We start from the raw sequence: 23,996 nt of genomic DNA, 5'->3' as shown, positions 1-23,996 counted from the left end.
AGTTTTAGTGTTGTTTAATTTATCCGCTTCAGCAAAACAAGAACCGAGGAATTGGAAAAGCGTGACCGAAATATTTAAATTATTTCGGTTGTGACAATATTTTTTTTTTTGCTTGAGGCTAATGTGACTTATGTCGCCTAGGGAACAGACCATTTAATTGTTCAAGGGGGCAATTACGAAAAACAAAACTGGTTGCATATGAAAGTAGGAGAAAAAATCGTGCACAAGCGAGCACGGAAGAAAAAAAATCAAGGAAGCCCCAGCTGATAAACATGGATGGTGCAAAACAATCTTGCCGGGAGTAATGTTGGTAAAAAAATCTTGCAAATACCAATGCTGAAAAATAAAATTACATGGTCTCTCCCTTATTTAAGTCGCTATTCACATAAAGTGAATACGTATCTCACAGGCAGTGCTGAAGCTCGAGCACCGAACGCCACATGTGCTTTGTAGATATTGCTTAATTTTTTTTAACGTCCCGAGAACGCCACATGAGCTCATTTTTCTTCTGTAGTCAGTTTTCATAAGTCGGGGTGGCGGGGGGGGGAGCAGGGGTTGAACAAGTACTCCTTTTTATACGCTCTACAAGTATTTGTGTCGCCAAAGGGTGTGGGTTTTTGAGGCGTTTTGGTTTGATACGATATGAGGTAAATGGGTTTAAAATTAACCAGGATTAACAGCATTTACTATAGAACATGGCAGTCACAAAGAAATGTCAACATTATTGTATGCGTTCCGACTCAAGACTGGTTGCAGTTTGCTAACTGTTATGTTGCGTGACATTGCGTGACCGGCGCTTTGTCACAGATGACGCAACTTGAAAGTGGACAATTACTTGGCTTTTGTTTTGGACGTTCCCTTGCACCGCATCGTTCTCATTTATACCTGGCTACCAAAGACATCATTTTTCAAAATTCCCTGACTTTTCACAGAAAAAGCAAATGGTTTTCCCTGACTAAATAAAAGCAAACCGACAGTTATAGCAGTGTTCCCAAACCTACAGCCTACAATGGTATAAAATCAAAGTTGCTAAAATTGTAATTTTTTTCGGACTTTTCTTAATTCGAAATGTTGAAATTTCCTGACTTCCCCTAACCTTCAAGAATTTTTTTCCCTGGCCATTTTCTAGCCTGTGGCAACCCTGTTATACCGTGCAGCAACTCTAAATCAGGGACATAGCAGAGATAAGAACGGGATAAGAACAAGCACAAGAAACACGTTATTTTCACCCTGCTCTATTTTATTATTTCACACTTTTACAACGTTGTGTCACACAACTGCAAGTAATTATTTTGTGAGACAGCACAATTTAATGACAAATGCTGATCAGTACCCAACTACACAAGAACTATCATAATCTGCCCGGCCTATTTTTTCTTAAAAATCTAAACCAGCAAAATCAGCTTGAAACCTACACATTACATTCTTGGCATGATAAATTAGAATCAAATTAAATTCAATTTAAAACTTCGTAATGAGATCTCTCCCTTTCAAACGGGCAGTCGAAAGTTATGTTTAATTTTAAAAAAAAGTTGGTTTAGTGTAAAATGAGTTTTCTTTTTAGTATTTTTCTTGCCGCTCTGTGTACTCAGGGCATACACTTTTCGAGAAAGAATTCTAAGTTAAAAAGAAAATCCAGTTACGCCCCTTTAAACCATATGCCACCCACTCCAAGCTTAAGGTCTCATTTCTTGTCGTTTTTATTACTGGATAGATCTGTTCCTGATTTTTCTTAGTTTGAATACTAAGCCGTTCAGGCTGACACCATAAAGTTATCCGAGCCGATTTCTGTTGATAACCTAAGTAAACATAATGTTCGAGAACGCTGTCGTCACGATAAAATCAAGTATTTTAATTCAATTCCCGGTAATCACTTTGCTCCTATCATCCTTTAGAACCAACAACTACAATTATTGTATTTAATAATTCAATTCGTTTTTAGCATATCATGTGTAAATGATACTAATATGTGGACTGACTTATTGAGAAAATGAAGTCTTCTAATATCCCGCTTCTTTACTTTTAAAGTGTTTACAATAATTATTCTACTGATATGTTTTCACAGTTTATTTTTATTGTGCAGGGCGTGTAAAGCTACGACTCCGATTTACGCGATAAATTCAGGTTGTCTCATAAAAGACTTCCACTTCATCAGGTTGAAACTTGAAGCTACCCGCCAGGAATGACCGGGCGAAGGATGATCCATAGCTGTGTCCAGCTGGCGGGCCATATGTGTATCCAAGGTTTGCGTACGAGTTTGTTGTAGTTGAGGCGTAGCTGGCAATGTAAAAATCGTGCCCTCCCCCAAACGTTGGTCCAGAGGAAGAACAACTGTAGATGGAATGAGCCTTAGGGGAACTGTACTCTCCTGTTTGGTATTTTTTTAGTGGTTTCCAACCAGGCTTGTTAACCAAAGAGAAAAGAAAAGCTGCTGAATCGTAGCGATATCCACAACTGGAGCCTAATTAGAAAAACAAAGTGGAAAAAAATGTCGTACATTTATATGATCATAAATAACACTTTGGACCGCTTCGCATCGAACGCATTACAGAAGGTTACTGTAGACTGCTAGTACGATATCTTGTTCCCCTAAAATTTGTCTCAAGTTTTCAATTAAGGTTAACCATCCGATTAGGTTTTTTAAAAAAGTCAATACCTCTTTCAGAGCTCTAAAATGATACACGTGTCAGATTCATAAACTCGGCTACCCAGGAATGCTTAACTGATTATCGGCTGGAAGTTGATAAATTTAAAAAAAAAAAGCGCCGTAGCAAATTTTGAAAAGCTGATGTTTCGAGCGTTGGTCCTTTTGAACTTTGCTTCGAAGAAGGCCTAACGCTTGATAGTTTAGCTTTTCTAAATTTCCTACGGCGGTTTATTTACCTTTATCAACTTCCAGATGATAATCAAGTAAGTGTTTCTTTTGCACGCCGACACAGCACAACAGTTTCTTTAGCAGCTAGGAAAATTCTTCTAAAATCAATAAACATGAACCCCCTAAGATTTTCGTTCTATTTATGCGCAGCGAAATTATTTTGCACTGAGTAGAAAGCTCTTAGGTTACTCTACAAGATGATTAAATTTGTGTTGGATGTGACGTCATATGTCACATGACGTCATGTGTGGGATCCACAACAACCCCCTCCCTGCCCTCCTGATCCTAAGGCGACAATCGACTTTTGAGGCTTGGCCCAATTCAGGTTCATTTTTACCGTACTATTTTATTAATAAATGATTTGATGACACTTGTCGGATATAAAGTTCGCATCCCTTAAGTTATGTTTAGTGCCATTTAGAGTCCCCCTTTACCCACACCTCTGATTTTTCCCCTCTCTACCCCTCCTAGTTACTGACGAAAATATAACTTTGAGAACAATTAAAAAAAAAAAATGAAAACAAAAGTTTATCGTGTCTAATAAAAAAATTAATATCTCTAAAGGGCGACGTTATTCTACTCCAATCGTGCCCAAAACGCCATTTCATGAAGCATGCTAAAGCATTGGACCTTTTTGTGTGGCCAGATGTATTTAACTTTTGATTATACGCATGCATTAAAGCAATATAATCATGCCACTTACTCCATGAGAGGCTGGTGTACCCGCCAAAGATATACTGGCCAACGCGTACAATTGTCACAGTTGGTCCCTTACTGTCACACAGTCCATGAAAAGTTGTTGAAGCCCAGCCATCCACCGACGCTCTCCAACACCGCTTCCATTGAGACGATATGCTTTGGGCGACTGGTATTAACCAGTCGCTTAACAAGGTCAGGTATTTGTTGTTATTTCCTACAATGGCTGAGTCTGACAATCCTCCTGTATAATTTTTTTAAAATGTTATTAGTAAGTAACTGAAATAGTGACTTTTAACTTAAATTCCGTTAATCGCTTCGATAGTTTTCAAAATGAAATAAAAAATAATAATAATAAAATATCCTTAATATTTACATGGCAATATATTTAGAACTACTGTGCTTATTGCAGACACTGTATATTCAAAGCAAATATAATTGGTAAATAGAACAGAAAGTTGTTAAAAGTTCCTATTGGTTAAACACGCTTAACAAGGTCAGGTATTTGTTGTTATTTCCTACAATGACTGAGTCTGACAATCCTCCTGTATAATTTTTTTAAAATGTTATTAGTAAGTAACTGAAATAGTGACTTTTAACTTAAATTCCGTTAATCGCTTCGATAGTTTTCAAAATGAAATAAGAAATAATAATAATAAAATATCCTTAATATTTACATGGCAATATATTTAGAACTACTGTGCTTATTACAGGCACTGTATATACACAGCAAATATAATTGGTAAATAGAACAGAAAGTTGTTAAAAGTTCCTATTGGTTAAACACGTAATCTTACTGACCTGCATAATTTAGGCTACACTCAAATCCATTTCCAATGTATCCTTGGTTACAGGTACACGAGAGTGAACCACGCGAATTCACACATGTGGCAAACTGATGACACATTTTTCTGTCGCACTCATTTAGGTCTGTTGATTAAACAAAATAATAAAAAAAAGATATAACACGGTTCAACGTTCTTCGAGTATGTGCACACATTCTTTTTTTCCTGATAATTAATCCTGATAATTAATCCGGAAAGAACCTTATAGTTTCTGATCGCTTGTTTGCTTGATCATTTTCACGCGTTCGCTCAGTCACTCCGTTGTTTTCTTAATTTCTCACTTGATCTTTCACTATATCATTCCTTCACTCTTTAGCCGCATTGGTACTTTATTTATTCACCTTTAACTAAGGGTTTTTGTTTATTTATTTGTTTATTACCCACCTTTCTTACAAGTATACTGATGACAGTCGCTACATTCCACGTCATTCCACTCGTAGTTCATCTTCAAACCAAGGGCGTGAACACAATCTTCTCCTCTGAAATTATTAGGCTGGTTCCTCGCCCAAGCTGTAAAGTTCACCGGTCCGACATCCGCCCAAGTAAAGTCACCTTCTGTTGATCTGTCGTTCAATCCCAGCCACGATTTCTCACCATTATGTCTGTGTTGGATGTAAACATTTTCCTCATTGCTGTTTACATCAACAAGAACGGAGTTCGCTTGCCGACATTTTGATAGCGCATTGGTCCAGTTTGTGCATGTTTCGCTCGTGAAGTAACAGAAGCCTTTAAAATAACTCCATCCAGGTTCACAAATATCTGCGCAAATATTAAATATATTCATATGTAAGTACTTTTGTTTCTGATAAGAGTACCAGTAGGATTGCCTAAATTATTTCTTTCTTTGTGTTTTAACATGTTCATATTTGTACACTCAGGCTATCAGTAAATTTATAAGCATCCCTAAAAATAAAAGGCAAAACTTGTTAACGGTTTCATTTCCTCATAACAGTTCGCAAGCAAACTGCACAACAAACTTATGGTATTCCAGTGTATGTTGTAGTGGTCTTGAGTCTTGCCCAAAAACACAACTCAAGGCTAGAAGCCGGTGTCCACCGTATTAACCGGGGGGGGGGGATACTCTGAAAATATCCATATGCCTCCCATGCAAGTAATGTTTTTTAATTCCTCTGGCATTTTCAGTTTATATCTCGCTTACAACATACTCATCTTAATACATTTTGACTACTACAGATACCCAGGGACAGTCCACAAATCTCAGCTACTAACTTTTATTTCACTTGCTTTGTGTTTTCAAAAAAGAAGTTACCGACAGTATAAATTCATATTTGATACACTGTTTTGAAATCACTACGTGTTATGTAGTGTTTTCTTACCTGTAAGGACCGCATAACTCACTGATACAGGGTCATATCTTGTCTCATACAACTCTTTAACACAAGCTCTAAATCCAGACGCGTTCATATTCTGCAAATTAAACGCCATACCGTCCAAACGTTTGGACGTACAATCAAATTCATATCCTAACCGTGGTACAAGTGAGGGAGAGGTGGATGGCCCCTAAGATTTTCGTTTTATTACTACACAGATAAGTTAGTTTGCACTGGATAGAAAGGCCTTAACTTTCTAGATAAGATCTCATATGACGTCATATGTCGTCAATATAGCTGCCATTTTTTTTTCATAGAAAAAACATTGATGTAATGTATATGAAATGATTCATATATATGAACTGCGGATGTATATGAGAGTGATAAATGATCGTCGCAGTGAATTTCCAATAAGCAATTGGAATAAAGAAGCCTGAAAAAAATTCAGGGCTTCAACGGGATTCGAACCCGTGACCTCCGCGATACCGGTGCGATGCTCTACCAACTGAGCTATTGAAGCCACACATTGGGAGCGAGGTCAATTGTGAGTTCATATTTTCCCGTGAGAGGAGTGAAATGATGTAATGTATATGAAATGATTCATATATATGAACTGCGGATGTTGGAATTGGAAATTCACTGCGACGATCATTTATCACTCTCATATACATCCGCAGTTCATATATATGAATCATTTCATATACATTACATCATTTCACTCCTCTCACGGGAAAATATGAACTCACAATTGACCTCGCTCCCAATGTGTGGCTTCAATAGCTCAGTTGGTAGAGCATCGCACCGGTATCGCGGAGGTCACGGGTTCGAATCCCGTTGAAGCCCTGAATTTTTTTCAGGCTTCTTTATTCCAATTGCTTATTGGAAATTCACTGCGACGATCATTTATCACTCTCAAAAAAAAAACATTGCTGCACAGTTGTTATATCCAAATCGCCGCAAGGGATGAATGAACAGTTTTACCATTAAATAGTACGTAAACCCTATTTTCAAAGTAATGAAAATTGGGGGTGACAACAACCTCCCCATTCCCCCGTTCGTCCGATGTTTAACAATTAAATTCACGATTTATGCAATTTGGCCACTAGAAATGTTGGAAGTGAGAGACGACCAAAAAGGTCAGTAGCCTTATCACTGTTAGCGTCCAAAATCCAGATACTGTTTGAAGGGAACAAAAAATGCAAACAGCATTTCTCAGTTCAATTGTCTGTACACTTGACTTTTTTATGGATAAAAATAGGAAGTCTCGAGCCAAGTGGCGCAAACTGCCGGAGCTTATCCCGTTTTCGATAGCATTAAGCAGCTAGGAATATTTCTACTTCCCCCTGGATGGGATGCTAGTGCATCGCATGGTATATACGCGTACCCAATCGCAGCATTATTTCGCCGGTACCCATTTATACACCTGGGTAGAGGGAGGCACTATGAGAATAAAGTGTCTTGCCCAAAAACACAACACAGTGACCCAGGCCAGGGCTCGAACCCGGAACGTCCGTTCCGGAGTCCGGCGCGCTAACCATAAGTCTACTGCGCCTGCCATAACTGCAAGATAATTGATAACTGGTATTCAAATAAAAACCTTGCTGAGGCCAGACTTATAGCAAAGCCGATTTCATAATGTAGCCTGCCTGCAACAATGGAAATAGAGGATGTCTTCGCACTGGCTTTTATAATACTGGACCAAACTAAAACCGTACAGCATCGAAAAATTAACATTAATCATTTGTTTTGTAATCAGAAACAAACAAGACAATTGTGCTCTTTTCGTTGTTTTACTTAGTTTCTTGATATTAAATTTTTTAGTCGACCGTGATCACTTTTAATAATCAGTTTTCAATGTTGCTTTATAAGGTAACTTACCTCAATCCACGTGGTAATACCGTTGTGAACTGGTGCCAAGTTTCCGCTGGCTTTTGTGCTGTGATTGGCTGATATCAGGACTGATGGTGTTATGTTATAACTACGTGTAAACTGAACAAACTGTAAAATAAAGCGAAATACGATGAATACTCTATTGCACCACAAGCCCTCTTTTTAGCCACCCCCCCCCCCCCCCCCCCAGCCGCCTCTCTGATAGCCTCTCATTTTTCTATTTAAACCCTCCGACCTCCTTCCAATTCGGTAGGCTACGGCCGCCTATTCAACAGAAGAAAAAAAATTGCTTCAACACTCCGCAGAAAAGGATTATAACTCCGCGAGGAGCTCAATAATTGAACTGTTTAAAGCAGTTTTAGTTCAGTCATCTGAACCGTTTTCCTCGTTAATTTCAAATCTTTAATTGTACAATTTAATCGATTTTGACAGGAATAATTCAAATACAAATTGTATTGTATTTTGAAGTGTCATATTACCCAGATACATTTGTAATTTTACCTCACAGTAAGCGTTGTTGTTTTCATCTGTTGGTGGGTTTGTGTTTGGAAACTTCACAGAGCCATGTTCAGTGAAGAGTGGCTTGTGTAGTTTAGCAAAGGCCATCCAGTTCTGCAAATAAATTATGGAAATGGCAATGACAGAGCAGTTATCACTTGATTGTATTCTTTTTTGCTTTGGTTAAGTATCGCCATGCTTTCGGATTGGTTTAAACATCTCGCGCACTTTTTCAACCAATCAGAAATAAACCAAAACCAATCACAACTTACTTACATCCCACGCATCGTGTTGGGTACATGTATTTGCCACAAGTTTTCATTGGTTCCCGAGATTATCCGTGCCCTTTTTGGTTTGCTAGAGTAATTACTTTGGTCTAACGACACTACGTTCAAAAGGGCTTTATGATTTGATTACCTCGTAATTAACCTTCAGTATTCGTAGAAAAACTTATTTATCAACGATAAATGCAAAGAGGAAAGAGCTTCACAACGCTAATCCTCTCCTGACCGAATATAATTTATTTCACCACAGGTTACCCAGACTACCAAAATGACTACTCAAGGCAGCTGCAATATAATAAGGCTAGCACGCAAAGTAAAGGTGTTTCATTAATTTTTAAGCAGAGGCTATGTATTCATTTTGTTCGTTCCAAAACGTTTTGAAAAATAAATGAAATATTTGATCAAATACCACATTAATATCTTCATGCTTTCCATCGAAGTTTTGCAATTCACGGAGACAGACTTTAAATGAGTCCTTGGTTACATCCTCTGTCCAGATCAGCGCGGCATCATACTCCTTTCCAGTTCTGAGGTGCTCTGACGTCACCAGAACTACAGGCGCCTCCTTAAACTTGTCCTGCAATCAAAAAAGAGAAATTAATCATGACACAACTGCTTTTAAGGTTACCACACTACATGCAGTTAGCTGTAGATTTAAGATCGACTTCGTGATTTAACCTTACTTTTGGAAACGACACATCTTCGCAGTTCGTTCCAGACCACCATTTTTTAATGCTGATTATTCCCGTCATTACTTCAGGTGTTGCTCCTTGATACGACATCCAGTCCACAGTTGCAAATGGATTAAAGTTATTTTCATTCCTCCCAGATTGCATGGCGCAGACTGTAAAATTCCGCGTATTCACATTTTCCGTCCACGAGGTGATAGCGTGGTGAACTGTTACCGAGTCATTCAAGTTCATGTGATTCAGTGTTATTTGTACATGAACTTGTTTATCCGGGTAGAACCGGTATGGCGGGAATAACACTGTCTTGCAGCTTGAGTCAGACCATTTGGGAACTCGGAGAAGCTTTACACGGCCATGCGCGATTGGAAAGCCTGTTATTGAACGGAAAAGTTGTTAAAAAGCTACATACCTTCGACATCAAATATTTTAACAATATCTCAGCCAATCCGCTACACATAGCACTATTTAGCGGCCCTGCGGCTATAACACGGTCATATTTGTTACAATCATCATTCAGATTTACCACATATTAACAAGGCCGTTAAGAATTTTATCACTGACAAATAGGCTTGTCCCGATTGTGCTCGTAAAAAGTTGGAACTTTGCTCTCTGGAACACAAAAATGTTGCTAATAGTGCCCAAAATCCAAATGGAGGCTACTTAAATTCATTGATATTTTTATATGAACGTTAATTAAAAGCTTTATTTTTCGTTCTTCACAATAATTGCTAACATTGGGGAAGAAAAAAGCTTTAAAAACTTGGGCTAAAGAGTTGCTCGCAAATATGGGCAAACGAAACGAAAACAAACACGTTGACAAGTCACAGGGTTTTTTTGTCAAAATGTTGACAAACATTCAACAAATGCGCAGAAATTTAAATTTTCTATGCCAATCGTTGAATTTTGTCATGGGTGATAAACTTACATTTTGCTTAAACATTGCTCAAGGTTGCTAGAAACGCAAAAAGTTGCTCCAAACGCCAAAAAGGTTGCCAAGCACAACAAGGACAAGCTTACTGACAGGACATTGTATGCAATTCACATTCACGTTAAATTTTAAGAAATTTAGATGCCATAAGCTATATCGTGATAACTGCTCACTTACCCTCACAGCTTCCTGGGTGATAAATGGTATTATTGTCAAGTCCCCTGCAGAAGCTGAGCTCGTAAAGACATTTGTTGTCGTATGTTGTACCATTCGCGGTACAAACTGGATCCTGATAGGAAGGGCAGTCTTCGTTACACACACAGCGAGCTTCATGTGCACTGAAAGTCTTGCACACCCCAAATGATGGGCATTTTACACCAAGGCATGGATTTAAGTCTGTAAATGGAAAATTAGGGCAATTATCATTTGTTAGTATAATTTTCAGAGGTGAATTCAATTCTGATTGGTCGAACTATGCTCGGACTATGACACATATATTCACCGCGCTAGACGGTGAATTTAGCATCTCAAGGTTTGGCTACTAAGCCAAAATAAATCACTTCGCCTTCGCTTCATAGATAGCACAATCGCTCTCTGATAGTTTTTTTTTCTTTCGACTCTGGAAACAGTTTAATTGAAAGACAACATCATGACCAAATTTCCAATTAGGTTTATTACCAACCTCCAATCACAACATAACTGACAGTCAGGGGGTCGTGCAGACTTCCTGTTCCAGTTAAATCTTTAACACATATTCGCATGGATTTCAGACGAACTTCCTGTAAAGAAAATGAAAACCTTTTTTTTTTTTAAGTGAAGTAAAAAAAATTCTGAAACTTTCTGCTTAAACTGTGGCAGATCCAAGGTGCAAAAAAAATTAAATAAAGTCGTTTCTATTTAACAATTAGACTACGAGCCCAAGTTTTCTATGAGCAAATAGTCAACGAGGCGCAGCCGAGTTGACTATCGCTCATAGAAAACGAGGGCGAGTAGTCTAATTGTTTTAGTAGAAACTCTAAAGGATTGCAGTCCAAAACCTACAATATTGTGCACTTTGAAGACAAAAATCAAGAAAATTTACCGCTTAAAGAGCTAAGCGAGTGCGCGACTGTTTTCTATCGGCGAATAGAAATCAGTGGGAGAACCAATCAGATTCGCGGATTTCCATTAGAACACAGCTGAGTTTCTACTAATAAGAGTTATGTAGCTGTTGAACTTAAAAATTCGGAAACCTTACCTCAACCCAGGCTGTTATTATGTTATTCTTTGGAAGAACATGGCTTTTGACTTTTCGGTCATATTGATGACCGACAGAGATTAGCACAGCGGGGGATTCATAAAAAGTTGTGTTAAACTGAACTTCCTGAAAATTAAAAAAATATATATTTTTTTTAAATAGGCCCACAAGCAGACAATCCTCTGTGTTTGAGTAAATAAAGTTCAATTACCTATTATCGTTTGTGTAAACTTTTGTGATTTTATGGGGTTTGAGGTCGTTGAATCCTCACTAGCCGTCACCAAGGTAAGTGAACTTTATTTATCTGGCTTACAGTAGACCAAATTTTTGGATCAAAAGATGCAAAATTCAGTATTTTAAGAGGCATTTCTCGCGACCAGATGACTCAAGCCGAGGACAATCGTTACAACTTACATTAAACCTATGAGATCAAATAGCGTTACGACACGCGGCCTTAAACACAGACGATTGTCTACCTGTGATAGGCCCTCTCGGATACATGTATAAGCAAATTACCTTATTTTAAAAATATCTCCTTAAAAAAAGGTAAAACGTTTTCAACGTTCACGTTGTTATAGAATGAAATGCTTTTTTGGTTTTTATTCGATATGTTTAGAGAGCTACATTAAGTAATAGTCAGTCACAGTATTTCTTCGTTTGAATTGAAAACCAAAAAATTGATAAAAGGTTTAGTTTTATAATAAAACTTCTCGTTATGTAAGCCTTCCGGAATATAAGCACACATGAAAGGCATAACGATCAAGTCCACCCCTAGTGCTAATCTGTTTTCAGAATTCTACTGTCTAGTAAAACAAACACATGATTTGGGTGAATATATTTTAATTTGAACAGAAAGGCCTTCATTTTAGTTTTGGGATGATGTGATTGAAGCTTATCAATTAAGTCACTTACTTGACAGAATCCATAATTATTGTCTGCCGTGGGGCTGCCGCTGTTGGGGAAGTACACTTCCCCTGACCTCGTAAAATTTAACTCGGACCCATTGCCGGTGAATGCGAACCAGTCCTGGAAAGAAAAAAATAGGCAATATGAAATTAAAAAGATATACTTCAGGCAGACCAGGGTCCATTATTTCTATTGACAAGCAATTTTAAACAACTATTGAATGAGGTTTTTGTGATATTCGGAATAATCAAGGTCGATGTAAGTGTTATAATTCTTACCGAGACCTTGATTATTTCGGATATCACAAAAAGCGAATCTAATAATTGTTTTATCATACATTTAAAAAAAAATACAACGAAAGATTTCAAAAGTTGTGCTTATTCGTTATTTTCTTCTCCTCTTAATGTACTCACCACAAGTGAACTCGACCTTGTTCTCGGAAATCATGCATTGCGTGCAAACCCTACAGATTATTCAATAATCTGCTAGCAGATTAGCGAATTAACTGAAGGTCGCGCGCAGGGGCGGATTCCTAGAATTGGCTTTAGGCTCTTAGCCAATGAGAAGTCAGATGATGAGTACAATGTAAAATAATATTGTTTATTTTAAAAGTGTTGGCACGGAATAACGAGATTTGGAAACTGTTTCAAAGGATTATGAACTCGTATAGTGCCTGATAAACATAGCTGTCAGCTATGGTATATTGCAATTCCTGAGACATGATTAGTTCACAGGCCATGGTTATGAGCTCATATACTATGGACTGCAAATATGGTAGGTGTACGGGTCAACGAAATGGGGAGCTGAAATAATATAATTACTTGAGCGTTTTTAATAAAACTATTATTCCACTCGCGCTTGTTGGATATGACATAGTAAAGGCTATTTACCACCTCATATCCAACACGCGCTCATGCAATACTTGTTAATTATTCGAAAGTATTATTCCGTGTATAACTTGAAACAGTTGCTGAAAGCATTCACCAATATCTTTGAAACGGTTAATACATTTTAACTTGAGTGATCGGAAATTTTACAAGTCGTGTACCCACCACAATAGTATCTTGATGTTTGCCGTCAAACGCCAAGAACTCTCGGAGGCACACTTCGAAACTTCCGGGTTTTACATTTTCCAGCCAGACGTACATAGCGTCATCAGGCTTTGTGTCACGTGTGTACTTAGCTGAGACAAACACAGAAGGTCTTTCACCAAAGCTCTGCAATGTGTTCATAGAAATAAAATGCGTCACATTCAAGAGACATTTTCGTGATGAATACCTGTAACAAATCATCTTACCTGAGAGAATGTAACTTTCTCGCATTTAGTTTCTGTTGTCCAAATGCCATTTAAACTAACTCTTCCATGTGTCAATTGTGGTTGATTTTGGAAAGCCAGCCAGTTGATGACTCCAGTTCCATTTGTTCCAATGCCTGACTCACGTGCACACACCTTGAACCCACGTGTACTGATTGATTCGACCCACAAAGCAGCAGGCGAGTGAACACGTGAAAACTGCTCACCATGACTCAATGTTACATGAACTTGAACCTAATAAAGTAAGAAATTAAGATTCTCTTGCTGCTTTTTGTCATCTGACATGGTTAAATTTTTAAAACGGATGTATTGATTTGGTTTTGGTATTGGCAGGGGTGGAGCTTGGGGACCTTAATGTTTGCTAAAGTTTGTTGAACGCTTGACTAGGACAAAAAAACATCCTGTGATGTATTTTTGACGACCAAAGAAAAACAAGGAATCAAACCATACACGGTCGCACAATATCCATCCAAATACATATATTGTAATCAGAACACCAAGGAGGAATGGATCTCACTCAGAATCGCACTAAGAATATTTTGTAAAAGAGGACAAGCGCAAAATTTTATAAGGCAGATGAAGCAAGATATAGCTCAGCAGCACGACTTTCACTATTTACTCCCGGGTGAGGACCCCCTTTCCCTGGGTATTTACTGCAAATACAGATGGGTTTATCAACACTATTAGGTACAGGCGTACCGTTCCTGATCCACTGAATGGAAATGGAAATACCACGTTTCCACAACGTGGCAGGCGACAATGTTGAGAGCAGCCACTGCTGCAGCCCCCGTCCTGCGCGGTCTGTGACATGTTAAAGATGCCAGTTTGCAGCGGGGAAGAACCTTTTGGGAGCAAAAATTAAACAACAAATCACATTATTTGTGTACGAAGTGCTTGGGTGAGGAGGGCTTTGGGTATTGGTGTTCTGGTGGTAGGACGGAGTGTTTTTTTTTTTTTTTTTTTTTTTTTTTGGGGGGGGGGGGGAGGGGGCTGTTAATATAAATAACTGGTTCGCTCTTTAACCGAGTCTTTAATAAGAAAGAACCTGATATTTCGTGGCAACTTGAACGTGAAATCAGTTCTCGTTTTTCAATTTAATGAAAATTTACGTTAAGAATGAGAAAAATTTTGATAAAAGAGTTCTAAAGTCAGTTAGTGCATTTATTTATTTATTTTTAATTAATTAATTTATTTATTTATTTTTCTTTTTTGCTGCAGGCAAATGTAAAAGGCGAGATATATTTATTTTTTGTTGCGAACGGTAAATTGACACTTTTGTTTTCACTAACGAGTAGTTTTAGTAGTTAGAAATGAGCAATGAGTCACCGTTGACTACATGAGAATAGACGATTTAGATTCTCGGCACTTCCAGACATTTCAACGTCTATGTTCACGTATTTTTTTAATTGTATATCCAATCTCCACCAGCATTGTTATATCGTGTCTTGATGGACATTCTTAGTTTATAGGTAATTTTAAAGCATTTATATTTGCCGTTGGTTTTTAGAGAGTTGTGGTACGTATATAGAAACCCTTAGACATTGAGGCCTTACAGCGGCTCTTTGGCTTTCTTAGTGGGGAGAAACGTATGCATGTCACACCAATCACTGATTGGGGTTTGAATCAAAGAGCGAATAAAGTTGCTATTTAAAACACGGCTGATACTTCCAGTAATCTGGAGTTGTGTCTGATTGCTGTAGTGTGTCTAATAGAAATTAGAATATAGCCGCTGTATACGCGCGATGGAAGTTCTAGCGGGCATTATTTTTAATAGAACATAGCTGAAAACTATAGAAGCCCGGTACCCCGGATGTGCGAATTGTTTGTCGAATTTCGCTGAACGACTTCGTCGACTTCGCTTCTATTCTCTTGTTTTGTTGTTTAAATGATGCTTTAAAGCAGCGAGTTTTTATCAGAAACGTTTTACCTGCTTAAATGGAAGTAAGACAGTGCCAAAGAAAGCGACAGATGAAGAAAGAATCGTTGAAATTTGTTGTTTTTCTTTGGAGTTGTATACGCCACTATTTTGCCGTGAACTGGCCGAAATTGATTGGAAATTATTTAGCAAAACAAGCCGGACTCTAGAAACGCTTTGAGGTAAGAAACCTTTTTTAGCCACAATATGAAGACAGAACACTCCACTTTTGTCCTTTTTAAATCGAAATAAGAGGCGAATTTGAAAAACTTGCTGCGAAACGAACGCATGAAAATTTTTCATTTGAATGAAATTGAAGTAGGCTTAACCAAACTTGAATGCGTAAATATTTCAACTAGATTTGTCGGCTTTGTGAGAATCTTTTGGTAGTTGGAGAAAGGACTATATAAATAGGAAATATGAATGAAATGGTATCTTGGTTTATTTATAAAGAAGCCGCCAAAGAAAAGAATAAACTAAACTTTCACTTTTACCAATGTTGCGTGCATTTGTAAAATGCCGTGAGCGGCCGCGAGTCTTGTAAGTTCTGTGCTCTTTTTAATGCTATATTCTAAACCCACTAGAAGATGGTTTTCCTATGTCCTATAAAAAAATAATGCACTTTTGAGGTCTAGAAAAGCAGCTGAATGCCCTCGCCTGACGGCTCGGGCATCCACTAGCAGCTTTTATAGACCTCAAGCGTGCATTATTTTCTTATAGAACATGGAAAACCATCTTCTAGTAGGTAAATAATAGATGGGCGCGCGTAAATATGGAAATTTTCTTCGAGTGTTCAATATTTTTTTTTTATATCAAGAAATGGTCTATTTTTGTGTCCCAACTTTTCCCATTAAGCACTAAACAATAGTCCCTTTGTTCTTGGTTGCACAGAGGGACTTTGGTCGAAGCTCGTGACTAATCGGAACATTGTCGGTATGACAATTTAGCTACATTGGGGGAGTAGGTTGCGTCAAATTTGTACTCGTCAGCTCAGGTTTCCGCTCCTGAAACTAACCAACGCTATGAACGTGAAATTAAACCTCGCATAACTTATTATTCATTCTTATGAAGACACGAACCAACGCTTCATAATGAGACCTTATTAAACTTTTTATTCATACTTATGAAGATACGAACCGACGCTTTAAATATGAACTCTCGCTTTACTTGTTGTTTAAACTTGTGAAGACACGAAGCGACGCCAAGAACTCGAAACCTTGCTTAACTTTTATTCAAACTTGCGAAGACTCGAACCCACTTTTTTTAACTCGAAACCTTTCTAAACATTTTATTCACACTTGCGAAGACGCGAACCCACGCTTTGAACTCAAACTCTTGTTCACACTTGCTAAGAAACGAACCGACGCCTAGAACTTAAAAAGATTTTATTCACGCTTGCGAAAAAACGAACCGACGCTTTAAACTCGAAACCTTGCTCGAAACTTTTAGTCAAACCACAGGTTTACCATCCTATTTTTGTGAGGTCACAGCATGCCCACATGAATATTCAAATTTCTTCACTAATTGCTATTGTAAATATTTAAACTTTCTAATAGCGGCTTTTACGACTTTTATTTGTAATAAAATGAAGTAGAAACATTTTCGCATTGTTAAGGTTTGTTTTTATGCCGATTTCTTGGCGATTTGTAGCGCGCGAGAGCTATTTTGGGAGTTTAAGTTTTTGACTCGTGTATTGAATACAAATATTTACATAAGGCGTGCAACTTCCACATCGAAGAATTCGGTACCGCCTCTGGAATGAAGTCGAAAAATTAAATTTCCTTGACACGTTTTCATCGGAGATCCCGGTCCGAAATATTTACAATAGCAATTAGTGAAGAAATTTGAATATTCATATGGGCATGCTGTGACCTCACAAACATAGGATGGCAAGCCTGTGGTCACACTTGCGAAGACGCGAACCCACGTTTTGAACTCGAACTCTTGCTTAACGTTTATTCACACTTTGAAGACGTGAAATGCGCTTTGAACTTGAAATCTTTCTAACTTTTCATATCCACTTTTTTCACCGTCCCCCGCGCCGTCGCTATTTGCACTAAACAAAACTTACCAGTATCACCCTCCCGGGGAAAATTTGTATCTTTATTTCCTAGCGTTTCAATTTCCCGCTTGTATGCTAATCGGAAACTTCGTCAAATCCCTCGTGTGTTCTTAAGCTGTTGCGCCATTGTTCAAAAATGGCCATATAGGGTCATTTTTGCTTGTAAAACAAAGCCTATTGTTATTAAAGTCGAAACGCATTTCTTGAAACCTACTAATTAGGAGTTGTTTGACGTTTTTTCGAAGATTTTCGACCATCTTCCGAAGATTTCCGAAGAGTTTCAAAAATTTTGTCCGAAGGTCATTTCAAATTTGAAAGAAATTGAAACAACGCCGGCTTTTTTTTCACCCAAGTTCCAATGTAACATAGCATTTATTTACAAAGTTTAAGCTTTTGCGCTTCAACACAATTCAGCCTATACGTAGTTAGCTAATGACGTCAAATTCCAAAACGATGAGAGTTTCCCTTTTGAAGAGAGAAGTTTATCCTATTTTGATAGTAGAATCTTTAAAATCCCCAACGTTAGAAAGGAAAATGGAATAAAGGAACATCCCCTTACAAGGCTATTCTTGATAGCAAATGCCCCGTTGTGGTGAAACGCCCCTGTGCGGCACAGATTAAGTTCAGCCATAGAGGCCGCAAAACAACGGCTGTTTGGCAAGAATATATACTGGCTACTCCCACTAGAATACGAACAGAGAAAACTGGAGAAAAAAGAAAACTTTAAAAACTCCCCCCTTTTCTAAATCCTCGTTACACATAACAAAATGTTAAAAAAAACAATGCTAAGAGCTCAGAAAACAAGTGAAGCTGTTTCAATTTTCCTTGAACACTTCCTTGGATGAAACGATTACCTGTCCCGTATAATAGAAAGCCTACATGTTCTGTTCACTAAGTAAAGTGTCTATCAAGCGATGTAATCATTACCTTGTGCCGATCTGGTTCATAATCTTCGCCAAAATAAAATTCGCTTTAACATGTTTAAGCGTCAACCCAGTCGGCAATTCCCTTCTTGAGAATCCACTTATTCCAATCAGAAAAAAACAAAATCCAGTGCTTTTCAGTGTAGTGGTATTTAGAGCTTTCTTTACTTCGCTACTGTGCTCAAAACGTCAGCAATTGTTTTTTACTCCCAGTGAGTCACTCGCAACTCGAAACAGATCAAAACTTCGCGCCATTCTGATAGCGTGGAAGCATTTGATTGGCTCTCTCTGGGTGCGTTGGTTTACTAACCAATCAGAATGCTTTGTTTAAATTTGTTCTTCTTATTAGTACTGAATTTCCTTACTACTGCACTGACTTATCTTAATTCTGTATCTAATTAATTTAACACTGTATTTCTCTAAGCCAATCAGATTCGAGAATTTTTTCATGTATAGTTATAATGCAGGAAACAAAACCCAGCTCTTTTCGTCTGGTCACGTTTGCTCTAAGTTAAAAGCCTTTGGCGAGGAAATATTTAATCAGGATACTTTATTTATTTTAAATGGAATGCAAACAAGCAATCAAGAAGGGGAACTTGGAATCTTTTAAAAAATATGAACTTGTGGTTGCGAATTTCCTAGAAAACTAATATCCAACACTTGTAAATTTAGTTGGAAATATTGGGTCTGTTTTTAGACAAAGTAAAATTTGAGACAACTTATTTGTTAACCACGAAAGAAGCGTGTTATTTTCATTTGAGTGTCTACGCTGGAATTTGGATCTTGGTTCAAAGGAGAAGACTTGGATCCGAAAATAACTTTTTAAAGTGTTAGTACTGTCCTTGGGGCTTTGCCTTTTACCAATCAAGTCAATACATTTTTTCAACCAGAAAATGCATACAAGAAGACAATTTTTGCCCTAAGAAAACTCAATATCCCTCTTTGAAGCAAAAAAAAGAAGGCTTATAAAGGAAAACGCAATTCAACATTGAAAGAATCACTACGAAAAAACGTGTTAATCCAAAAACTGCCGCCCCTTTCTAAAGTCCTCGTTATACAGAACATATTACACAACGTTTCTCCCTTAAAGCAAATCACTCCACGTTTGAAAGAAACAAGCGGAACATCACGAGAGCTCACTATTCAAATTTAAAAGAATATACAAGTACTCACTCGCCAGACCGCAAAGAGACGCCATTGTGGCAACCAACAGAGCGCAACCTCGGGACATCTCTAGTTCTTTGCGGGCGAAGCGTTAACGATCGTCTTCGCAACAAAAGTGAAATGAATACACGAGCTTCAAAGATTCTAGTATGAAGGTAAGGCGTTGTCTCAAGTCACTCAGAAATGACGACTGTAATTTAACGCCTCAAGGGTCTTACGTTTCGTTTACCAAGTTAGGAGTTGGATATTTACCCAGTTATGAGTTGAGCTTAATTGTCTAAGTAAATATAGAGTTTACTGAAGTCTGATTTAACGTTTTCAATAACAGCAAGGAGCTTAAATCGTGACTATCGTTTATATATTTCCATTCTTGTGTGCAGTTTTTCAAGCTGATGTCGGGGATAACTAAAAACCAAAAAACGTTCCCATCCTCTCGCGACTGTGCATATTATGAGGGCAAACAACGACCATGTGACAAGCATGTTTAATTTGATTTTCAATCTCCCACCATTATCCTCATAATCTAAAAGCTTTTTAAAAGTTTATAATACCACTAAGCAACTGTGAAAACAGCGGTCGAATGTCAATGTTTAAACAGTTATGTTTGATTGGCAGTCCTCCACAATAATCTTCATAACTAAAAGCAAGGCAAGATCTAACAGGGAAGCAAAAACAAGCTTATTTTGTCTGATCACGTTTGCCTCAAGCTAAAAGCACTCCGAGCAAATATTTGATCGTGTTGTTTTATGTTTAATGGAACGCAAACACCTAAACACGCAAACAAAAAGAGAACTTTTTTAAAATGGAAAGCCTTTTGAAAAAAAGTAAACTTGTGGTTGTGAGATGGGAACTATGCCTTGGTTTAGAGTATATTAATGGAAAGCTGTCTGATATATACGTTAAACATAAAAAAATAGAAAAGGCATGTTATTTTTCATTTAAAAGTGCGATGTGCTTGGAGCTTCAAGTTCGGAGGTGAAAATTAGTTCTGAAGATAACTTTTATACTGTGAATAACGTTTTAAATTTGCCTTCGATCCAGTCAGCGACAGAGCCAAGACGTGTTTTCGAAAGGGAAATGCTCAAAAAGGATCAATTTTTGCACTTAGAAAACTCAATATCCATCTTTGAAGCAGTATGTAATCGCAATTAAATTCGCAAAGATATGTTGATGTTTGGTGTTATAATTTATATAAGCCGGAACAATATCCTACCTTATTATAGGAAATAAACGATACATGTTATTAACGCGAATTTCAATTTTATTACGCATAAATTTTGTTCGCACCAAATTATTCAGAAACTAAAAATTTCAAACCAACTTGAAACAACGTAATTTTCTCGCACACGTTTTAATGTAAGATGGCACTTCTTGATACAAAGTTTAAGCTTTGGCGCTACAACGCATTTCAGTCCAACGTCAGTTTTTTATTGCACTCGATGAAAGTTTCCTCTTTAGGGAAATGATTATATTTTGAAGAACCCATGAAATTCCTTTACGTTCAAAAAACACTATACAAAGGAACTTCCTCTCGCAAAGCTATTCTTAGTAGCAAATGTCCCGTAGGGGTGAAAGTCCGTTGTTTAGCACAGAGTAAGTTCTGCCGTAACAGTCGCAAAACAACGGCCGTTCAGCAAAAATATATACTGGCTATTCTTACTAGAATAAGAACAGAACTCCCCCCCGCCATTGCGGCTATCAACAGAACGAAACCTCGGAACATCTCTAGTTCTTCTCGGTCAAAGCGTGGACGATTTTCTTCGCAAAAAAGTCTAATGAATACACTACGAAGCGAAGGCGTCGTCTCGAAATGCAAAGTTACTTAGAAAACACGACTGTAATTTAACGCCTCAGTGGTCTCACGTTTCGTTTACCAAGTTTGGAGTTGGATATTTACCAAGTTATGAGTTGAGCTTATTTGTCTAAGTAAATATTGAGTTTACTGAAGTCTGAGTTAACGTTTCCAATAACAGCAAGGCGGCTAAAATCGTGACTATCTTTTATATATTCCCATTCTTGTGTGCAGTTTTTTCAAGCAGAACCGAAAAACGTTCCCATTCTCACGCGTCCGTGCATATTATGAGGGCAAAAACCGACCGTGTGTCAAGTATGTTTAATTTGATTTTCAATCTCCCACCATTATCCTCGTAATCTAAAAGCTTTTTAAAAGTTTATAATACCACTAAGCAACTGTGAAAACAGCGGTCGAATGTCAATGTTTAAACAGTTATGTTTGATTGGCAGTCCTCCACAATAATCTTCATAACTAAAAGCTTTTTAAAAACTTTATGATACCATGAAACAACTGTGCAAATAAGGGTTGGAAGACCGTCATTTCAAAACAGTTTTCTTTGTTTGTCAGACTTTCGATGTAGCATAGAAATCATTAAATAATCGTTTAATTAAAAACGGCGAATCGTGCGAACATGCACAGTTTACAAAGTGAAGAGCTTCATTGGTCTGTTATAATGACGTCGTTTGACTTAACAATTTTCAGCATAATTCTTATTGCAAACGTTTTTTGTTTTGTAAATCCACAACCGATCAGAAAAGCTTATCTGTTGTGAATAATTTATGAAGGGAAAATTAAGAACTGTTTTTAACGGTAATAGACGAGATCTTAGCACTGCTCTTTATGATGCTGAGAATCGCTGTTTAATTACAAACTTAGTACTCTTCTTTTCAAAAAGTCTCCGGAAGGAAAAGCTTATTAATGTTAATTAGTTAAGCAAGGCAAGACCTAACAAGAGTTTCTGCGGGAAACAAAAACAAACTTTTTTGTCTGATCACGTTTGCTCCAAGCTAAAAGCACTCCGTGCAAATATTTGATCGAGATGTTTTATGTTAAATTGACTCGCAAACACTCAAACACGCAAATAAGAAGAAACCTTATTTAAAATGGGAAGCCTTTTGAAACATTGTCAACTTGTTGTTGAGACTTTCCCTAGAAATAAGTAAGGGTTATTTTAAGGCGACGAGGGGATATGTGATTTATTTCCGGCGAAGTAAAATGAAAGACTACCTTATACGTTCACCGTAGAAAAAGCATGACACTTTTTATTTGAAAGTGCGATATGTTTGGAGATTTGGTTCAATGGTGAAAAATTTGTTCCGAAGATAACTTTTAAAACTGTGAATAACGTACTGACTTTGCCTTCAGTAAGCGATATAGTCAAATCGTTTTTACATAAGAAAAATTCACAAAAAATGATCTATTTTTGCCCTTAAAAACTAAAGCTAAATATCCATCTCTGAAGCAGGATGCAATCGCAATTGTAAATTCATATTTTTAAATTCTAAACATGCCAGATGCAACAAAGAATTGTTGAAGTTTGGTGTAAATTATTTGTAGCCGGAACAATATATCCTTTTAGAATGTGACGATCTGGCGAGCGTAATTTTTTCGCAAGCGTTTTAATGTAACACTTCTTTACAAAGTTTAAGCGTTGGCGCTTAACCGAACGCATTTCAGCCCATATGTAGCTAACAGCGTCAGTTTACTAATGCACTCGATGAGAGTTTCTTCTTTAAATAAATGATTTTATCCCATCTTAAGAGTAGAATCTGTGAAATCCTTTTTTTCCGAAAGGAAAATGGAACAAAGGAACATCCTCTTTCAAGGCTATTCTTGGTAGCGAATGCCCCATGCGTGTGAAAAGTTAGGTGCTCACCCGGTATAAGTTACGCCGCCGTAACGGTCGCAAAACAACGGCTGCTCGGCAAGAATATATAATAACACTTTATATATAATGGATACTCCCACTAGAATAAGAGCAGCGAAAAAAAAAATATTTGTTTGACAAATCACTTCGAAGAAATCCGTACGAGCAAACGTGCTAATCCAAAAACTGCCGCCCTTTGCTAAGTGCACGTTTTACGGAACAAAATGCGTGAAGTCTTTCCCTTAAAGCAATTTTGAGAGCTCAAAAAATAATTAAAGATAATTAATTCAAAGATAATTCATTCCGCTTTTGTTTTGAATTACTGAGGTGGGACATCACGAGACCTCGCTATTTAAAGTTAAAAAGAAATACTCACTCGCTAGACCGCAAAGGGACGCCATTGCGGCTATCAACAGAACGCAACCACGGGACATTTCTAGTTCTTCTCGGGCGAAAACGCAAAAGATTTTCTTCGTAACTAAAAGTGTAATGAATACACGAGTCTCGAAGATTGAAGCGTCACTGGGTTAATTCTAGTAACTATGAAGGAAAGGCGTCGTCTCAAGTCACTTAGAAATGACGACTGTAATTTAAAGCCTCAAGGGTCTCAAGTTTTGTTTACGATATTTAGGATTGGATATTTACCGAGTTATGAGTTGAGATGAGTTAGTTGTCTGAGTAAATATTGAGTTTACTGTAGACCTAGTTAACTTTTTCGGTATACTTTATATTAAATATATGTTCAATAACAGCAAGGCGGCTAGAATCGTGGCTAT

General features: G+C 37.5%; 1 protein-coding gene across 1 annotated transcript; it reads right to left on the bottom strand.

Annotated features, from left to right (window-relative positions):
• Positions 1-1,219: 1,219 nt before the first annotated feature.
• LOC144664645 (uncharacterized) lies at positions 1,220-23,656 on the bottom strand. The gene is made up of 17 exons (XM_078525811.1): positions 23,597-23,656; positions 14,194-14,336; positions 13,477-13,728; positions 13,232-13,396; positions 12,186-12,299; positions 11,274-11,399; positions 10,719-10,815; positions 10,214-10,432; positions 9,103-9,479; positions 8,829-8,996; positions 8,139-8,249; positions 7,626-7,745; positions 5,754-5,844; positions 4,801-5,175; positions 4,373-4,501; positions 3,579-3,815; positions 1,220-2,461 (listed from the first exon to the last, which is right to left on the bottom strand). Exons 1-17 carry the CDS (start codon positions 23,652-23,654, stop codon positions 2,121-2,123), a joined length of 3,123 nt encoding a protein of 1,040 aa, XP_078381937.1. The 5' UTR covers positions 23,655-23,656; the 3' UTR covers positions 1,220-2,120.
• Between the last annotated feature and the right edge of the window lie 340 nt (positions 23,657-23,996).

This window comes from Oculina patagonica, chromosome 9 (genome assembly GCF_052425735.1).
Source record: "Oculina patagonica isolate OP01 chromosome 9, crgOcupat, whole genome shotgun sequence".
NCBI lineage: Eukaryota > Metazoa > Cnidaria > Anthozoa > Scleractinia > Oculinidae > Oculina > Oculina patagonica.
Note: the sequence above shows the minus strand (reverse complement) of the source record. Positions and strands in the feature narration are given on the sequence as shown.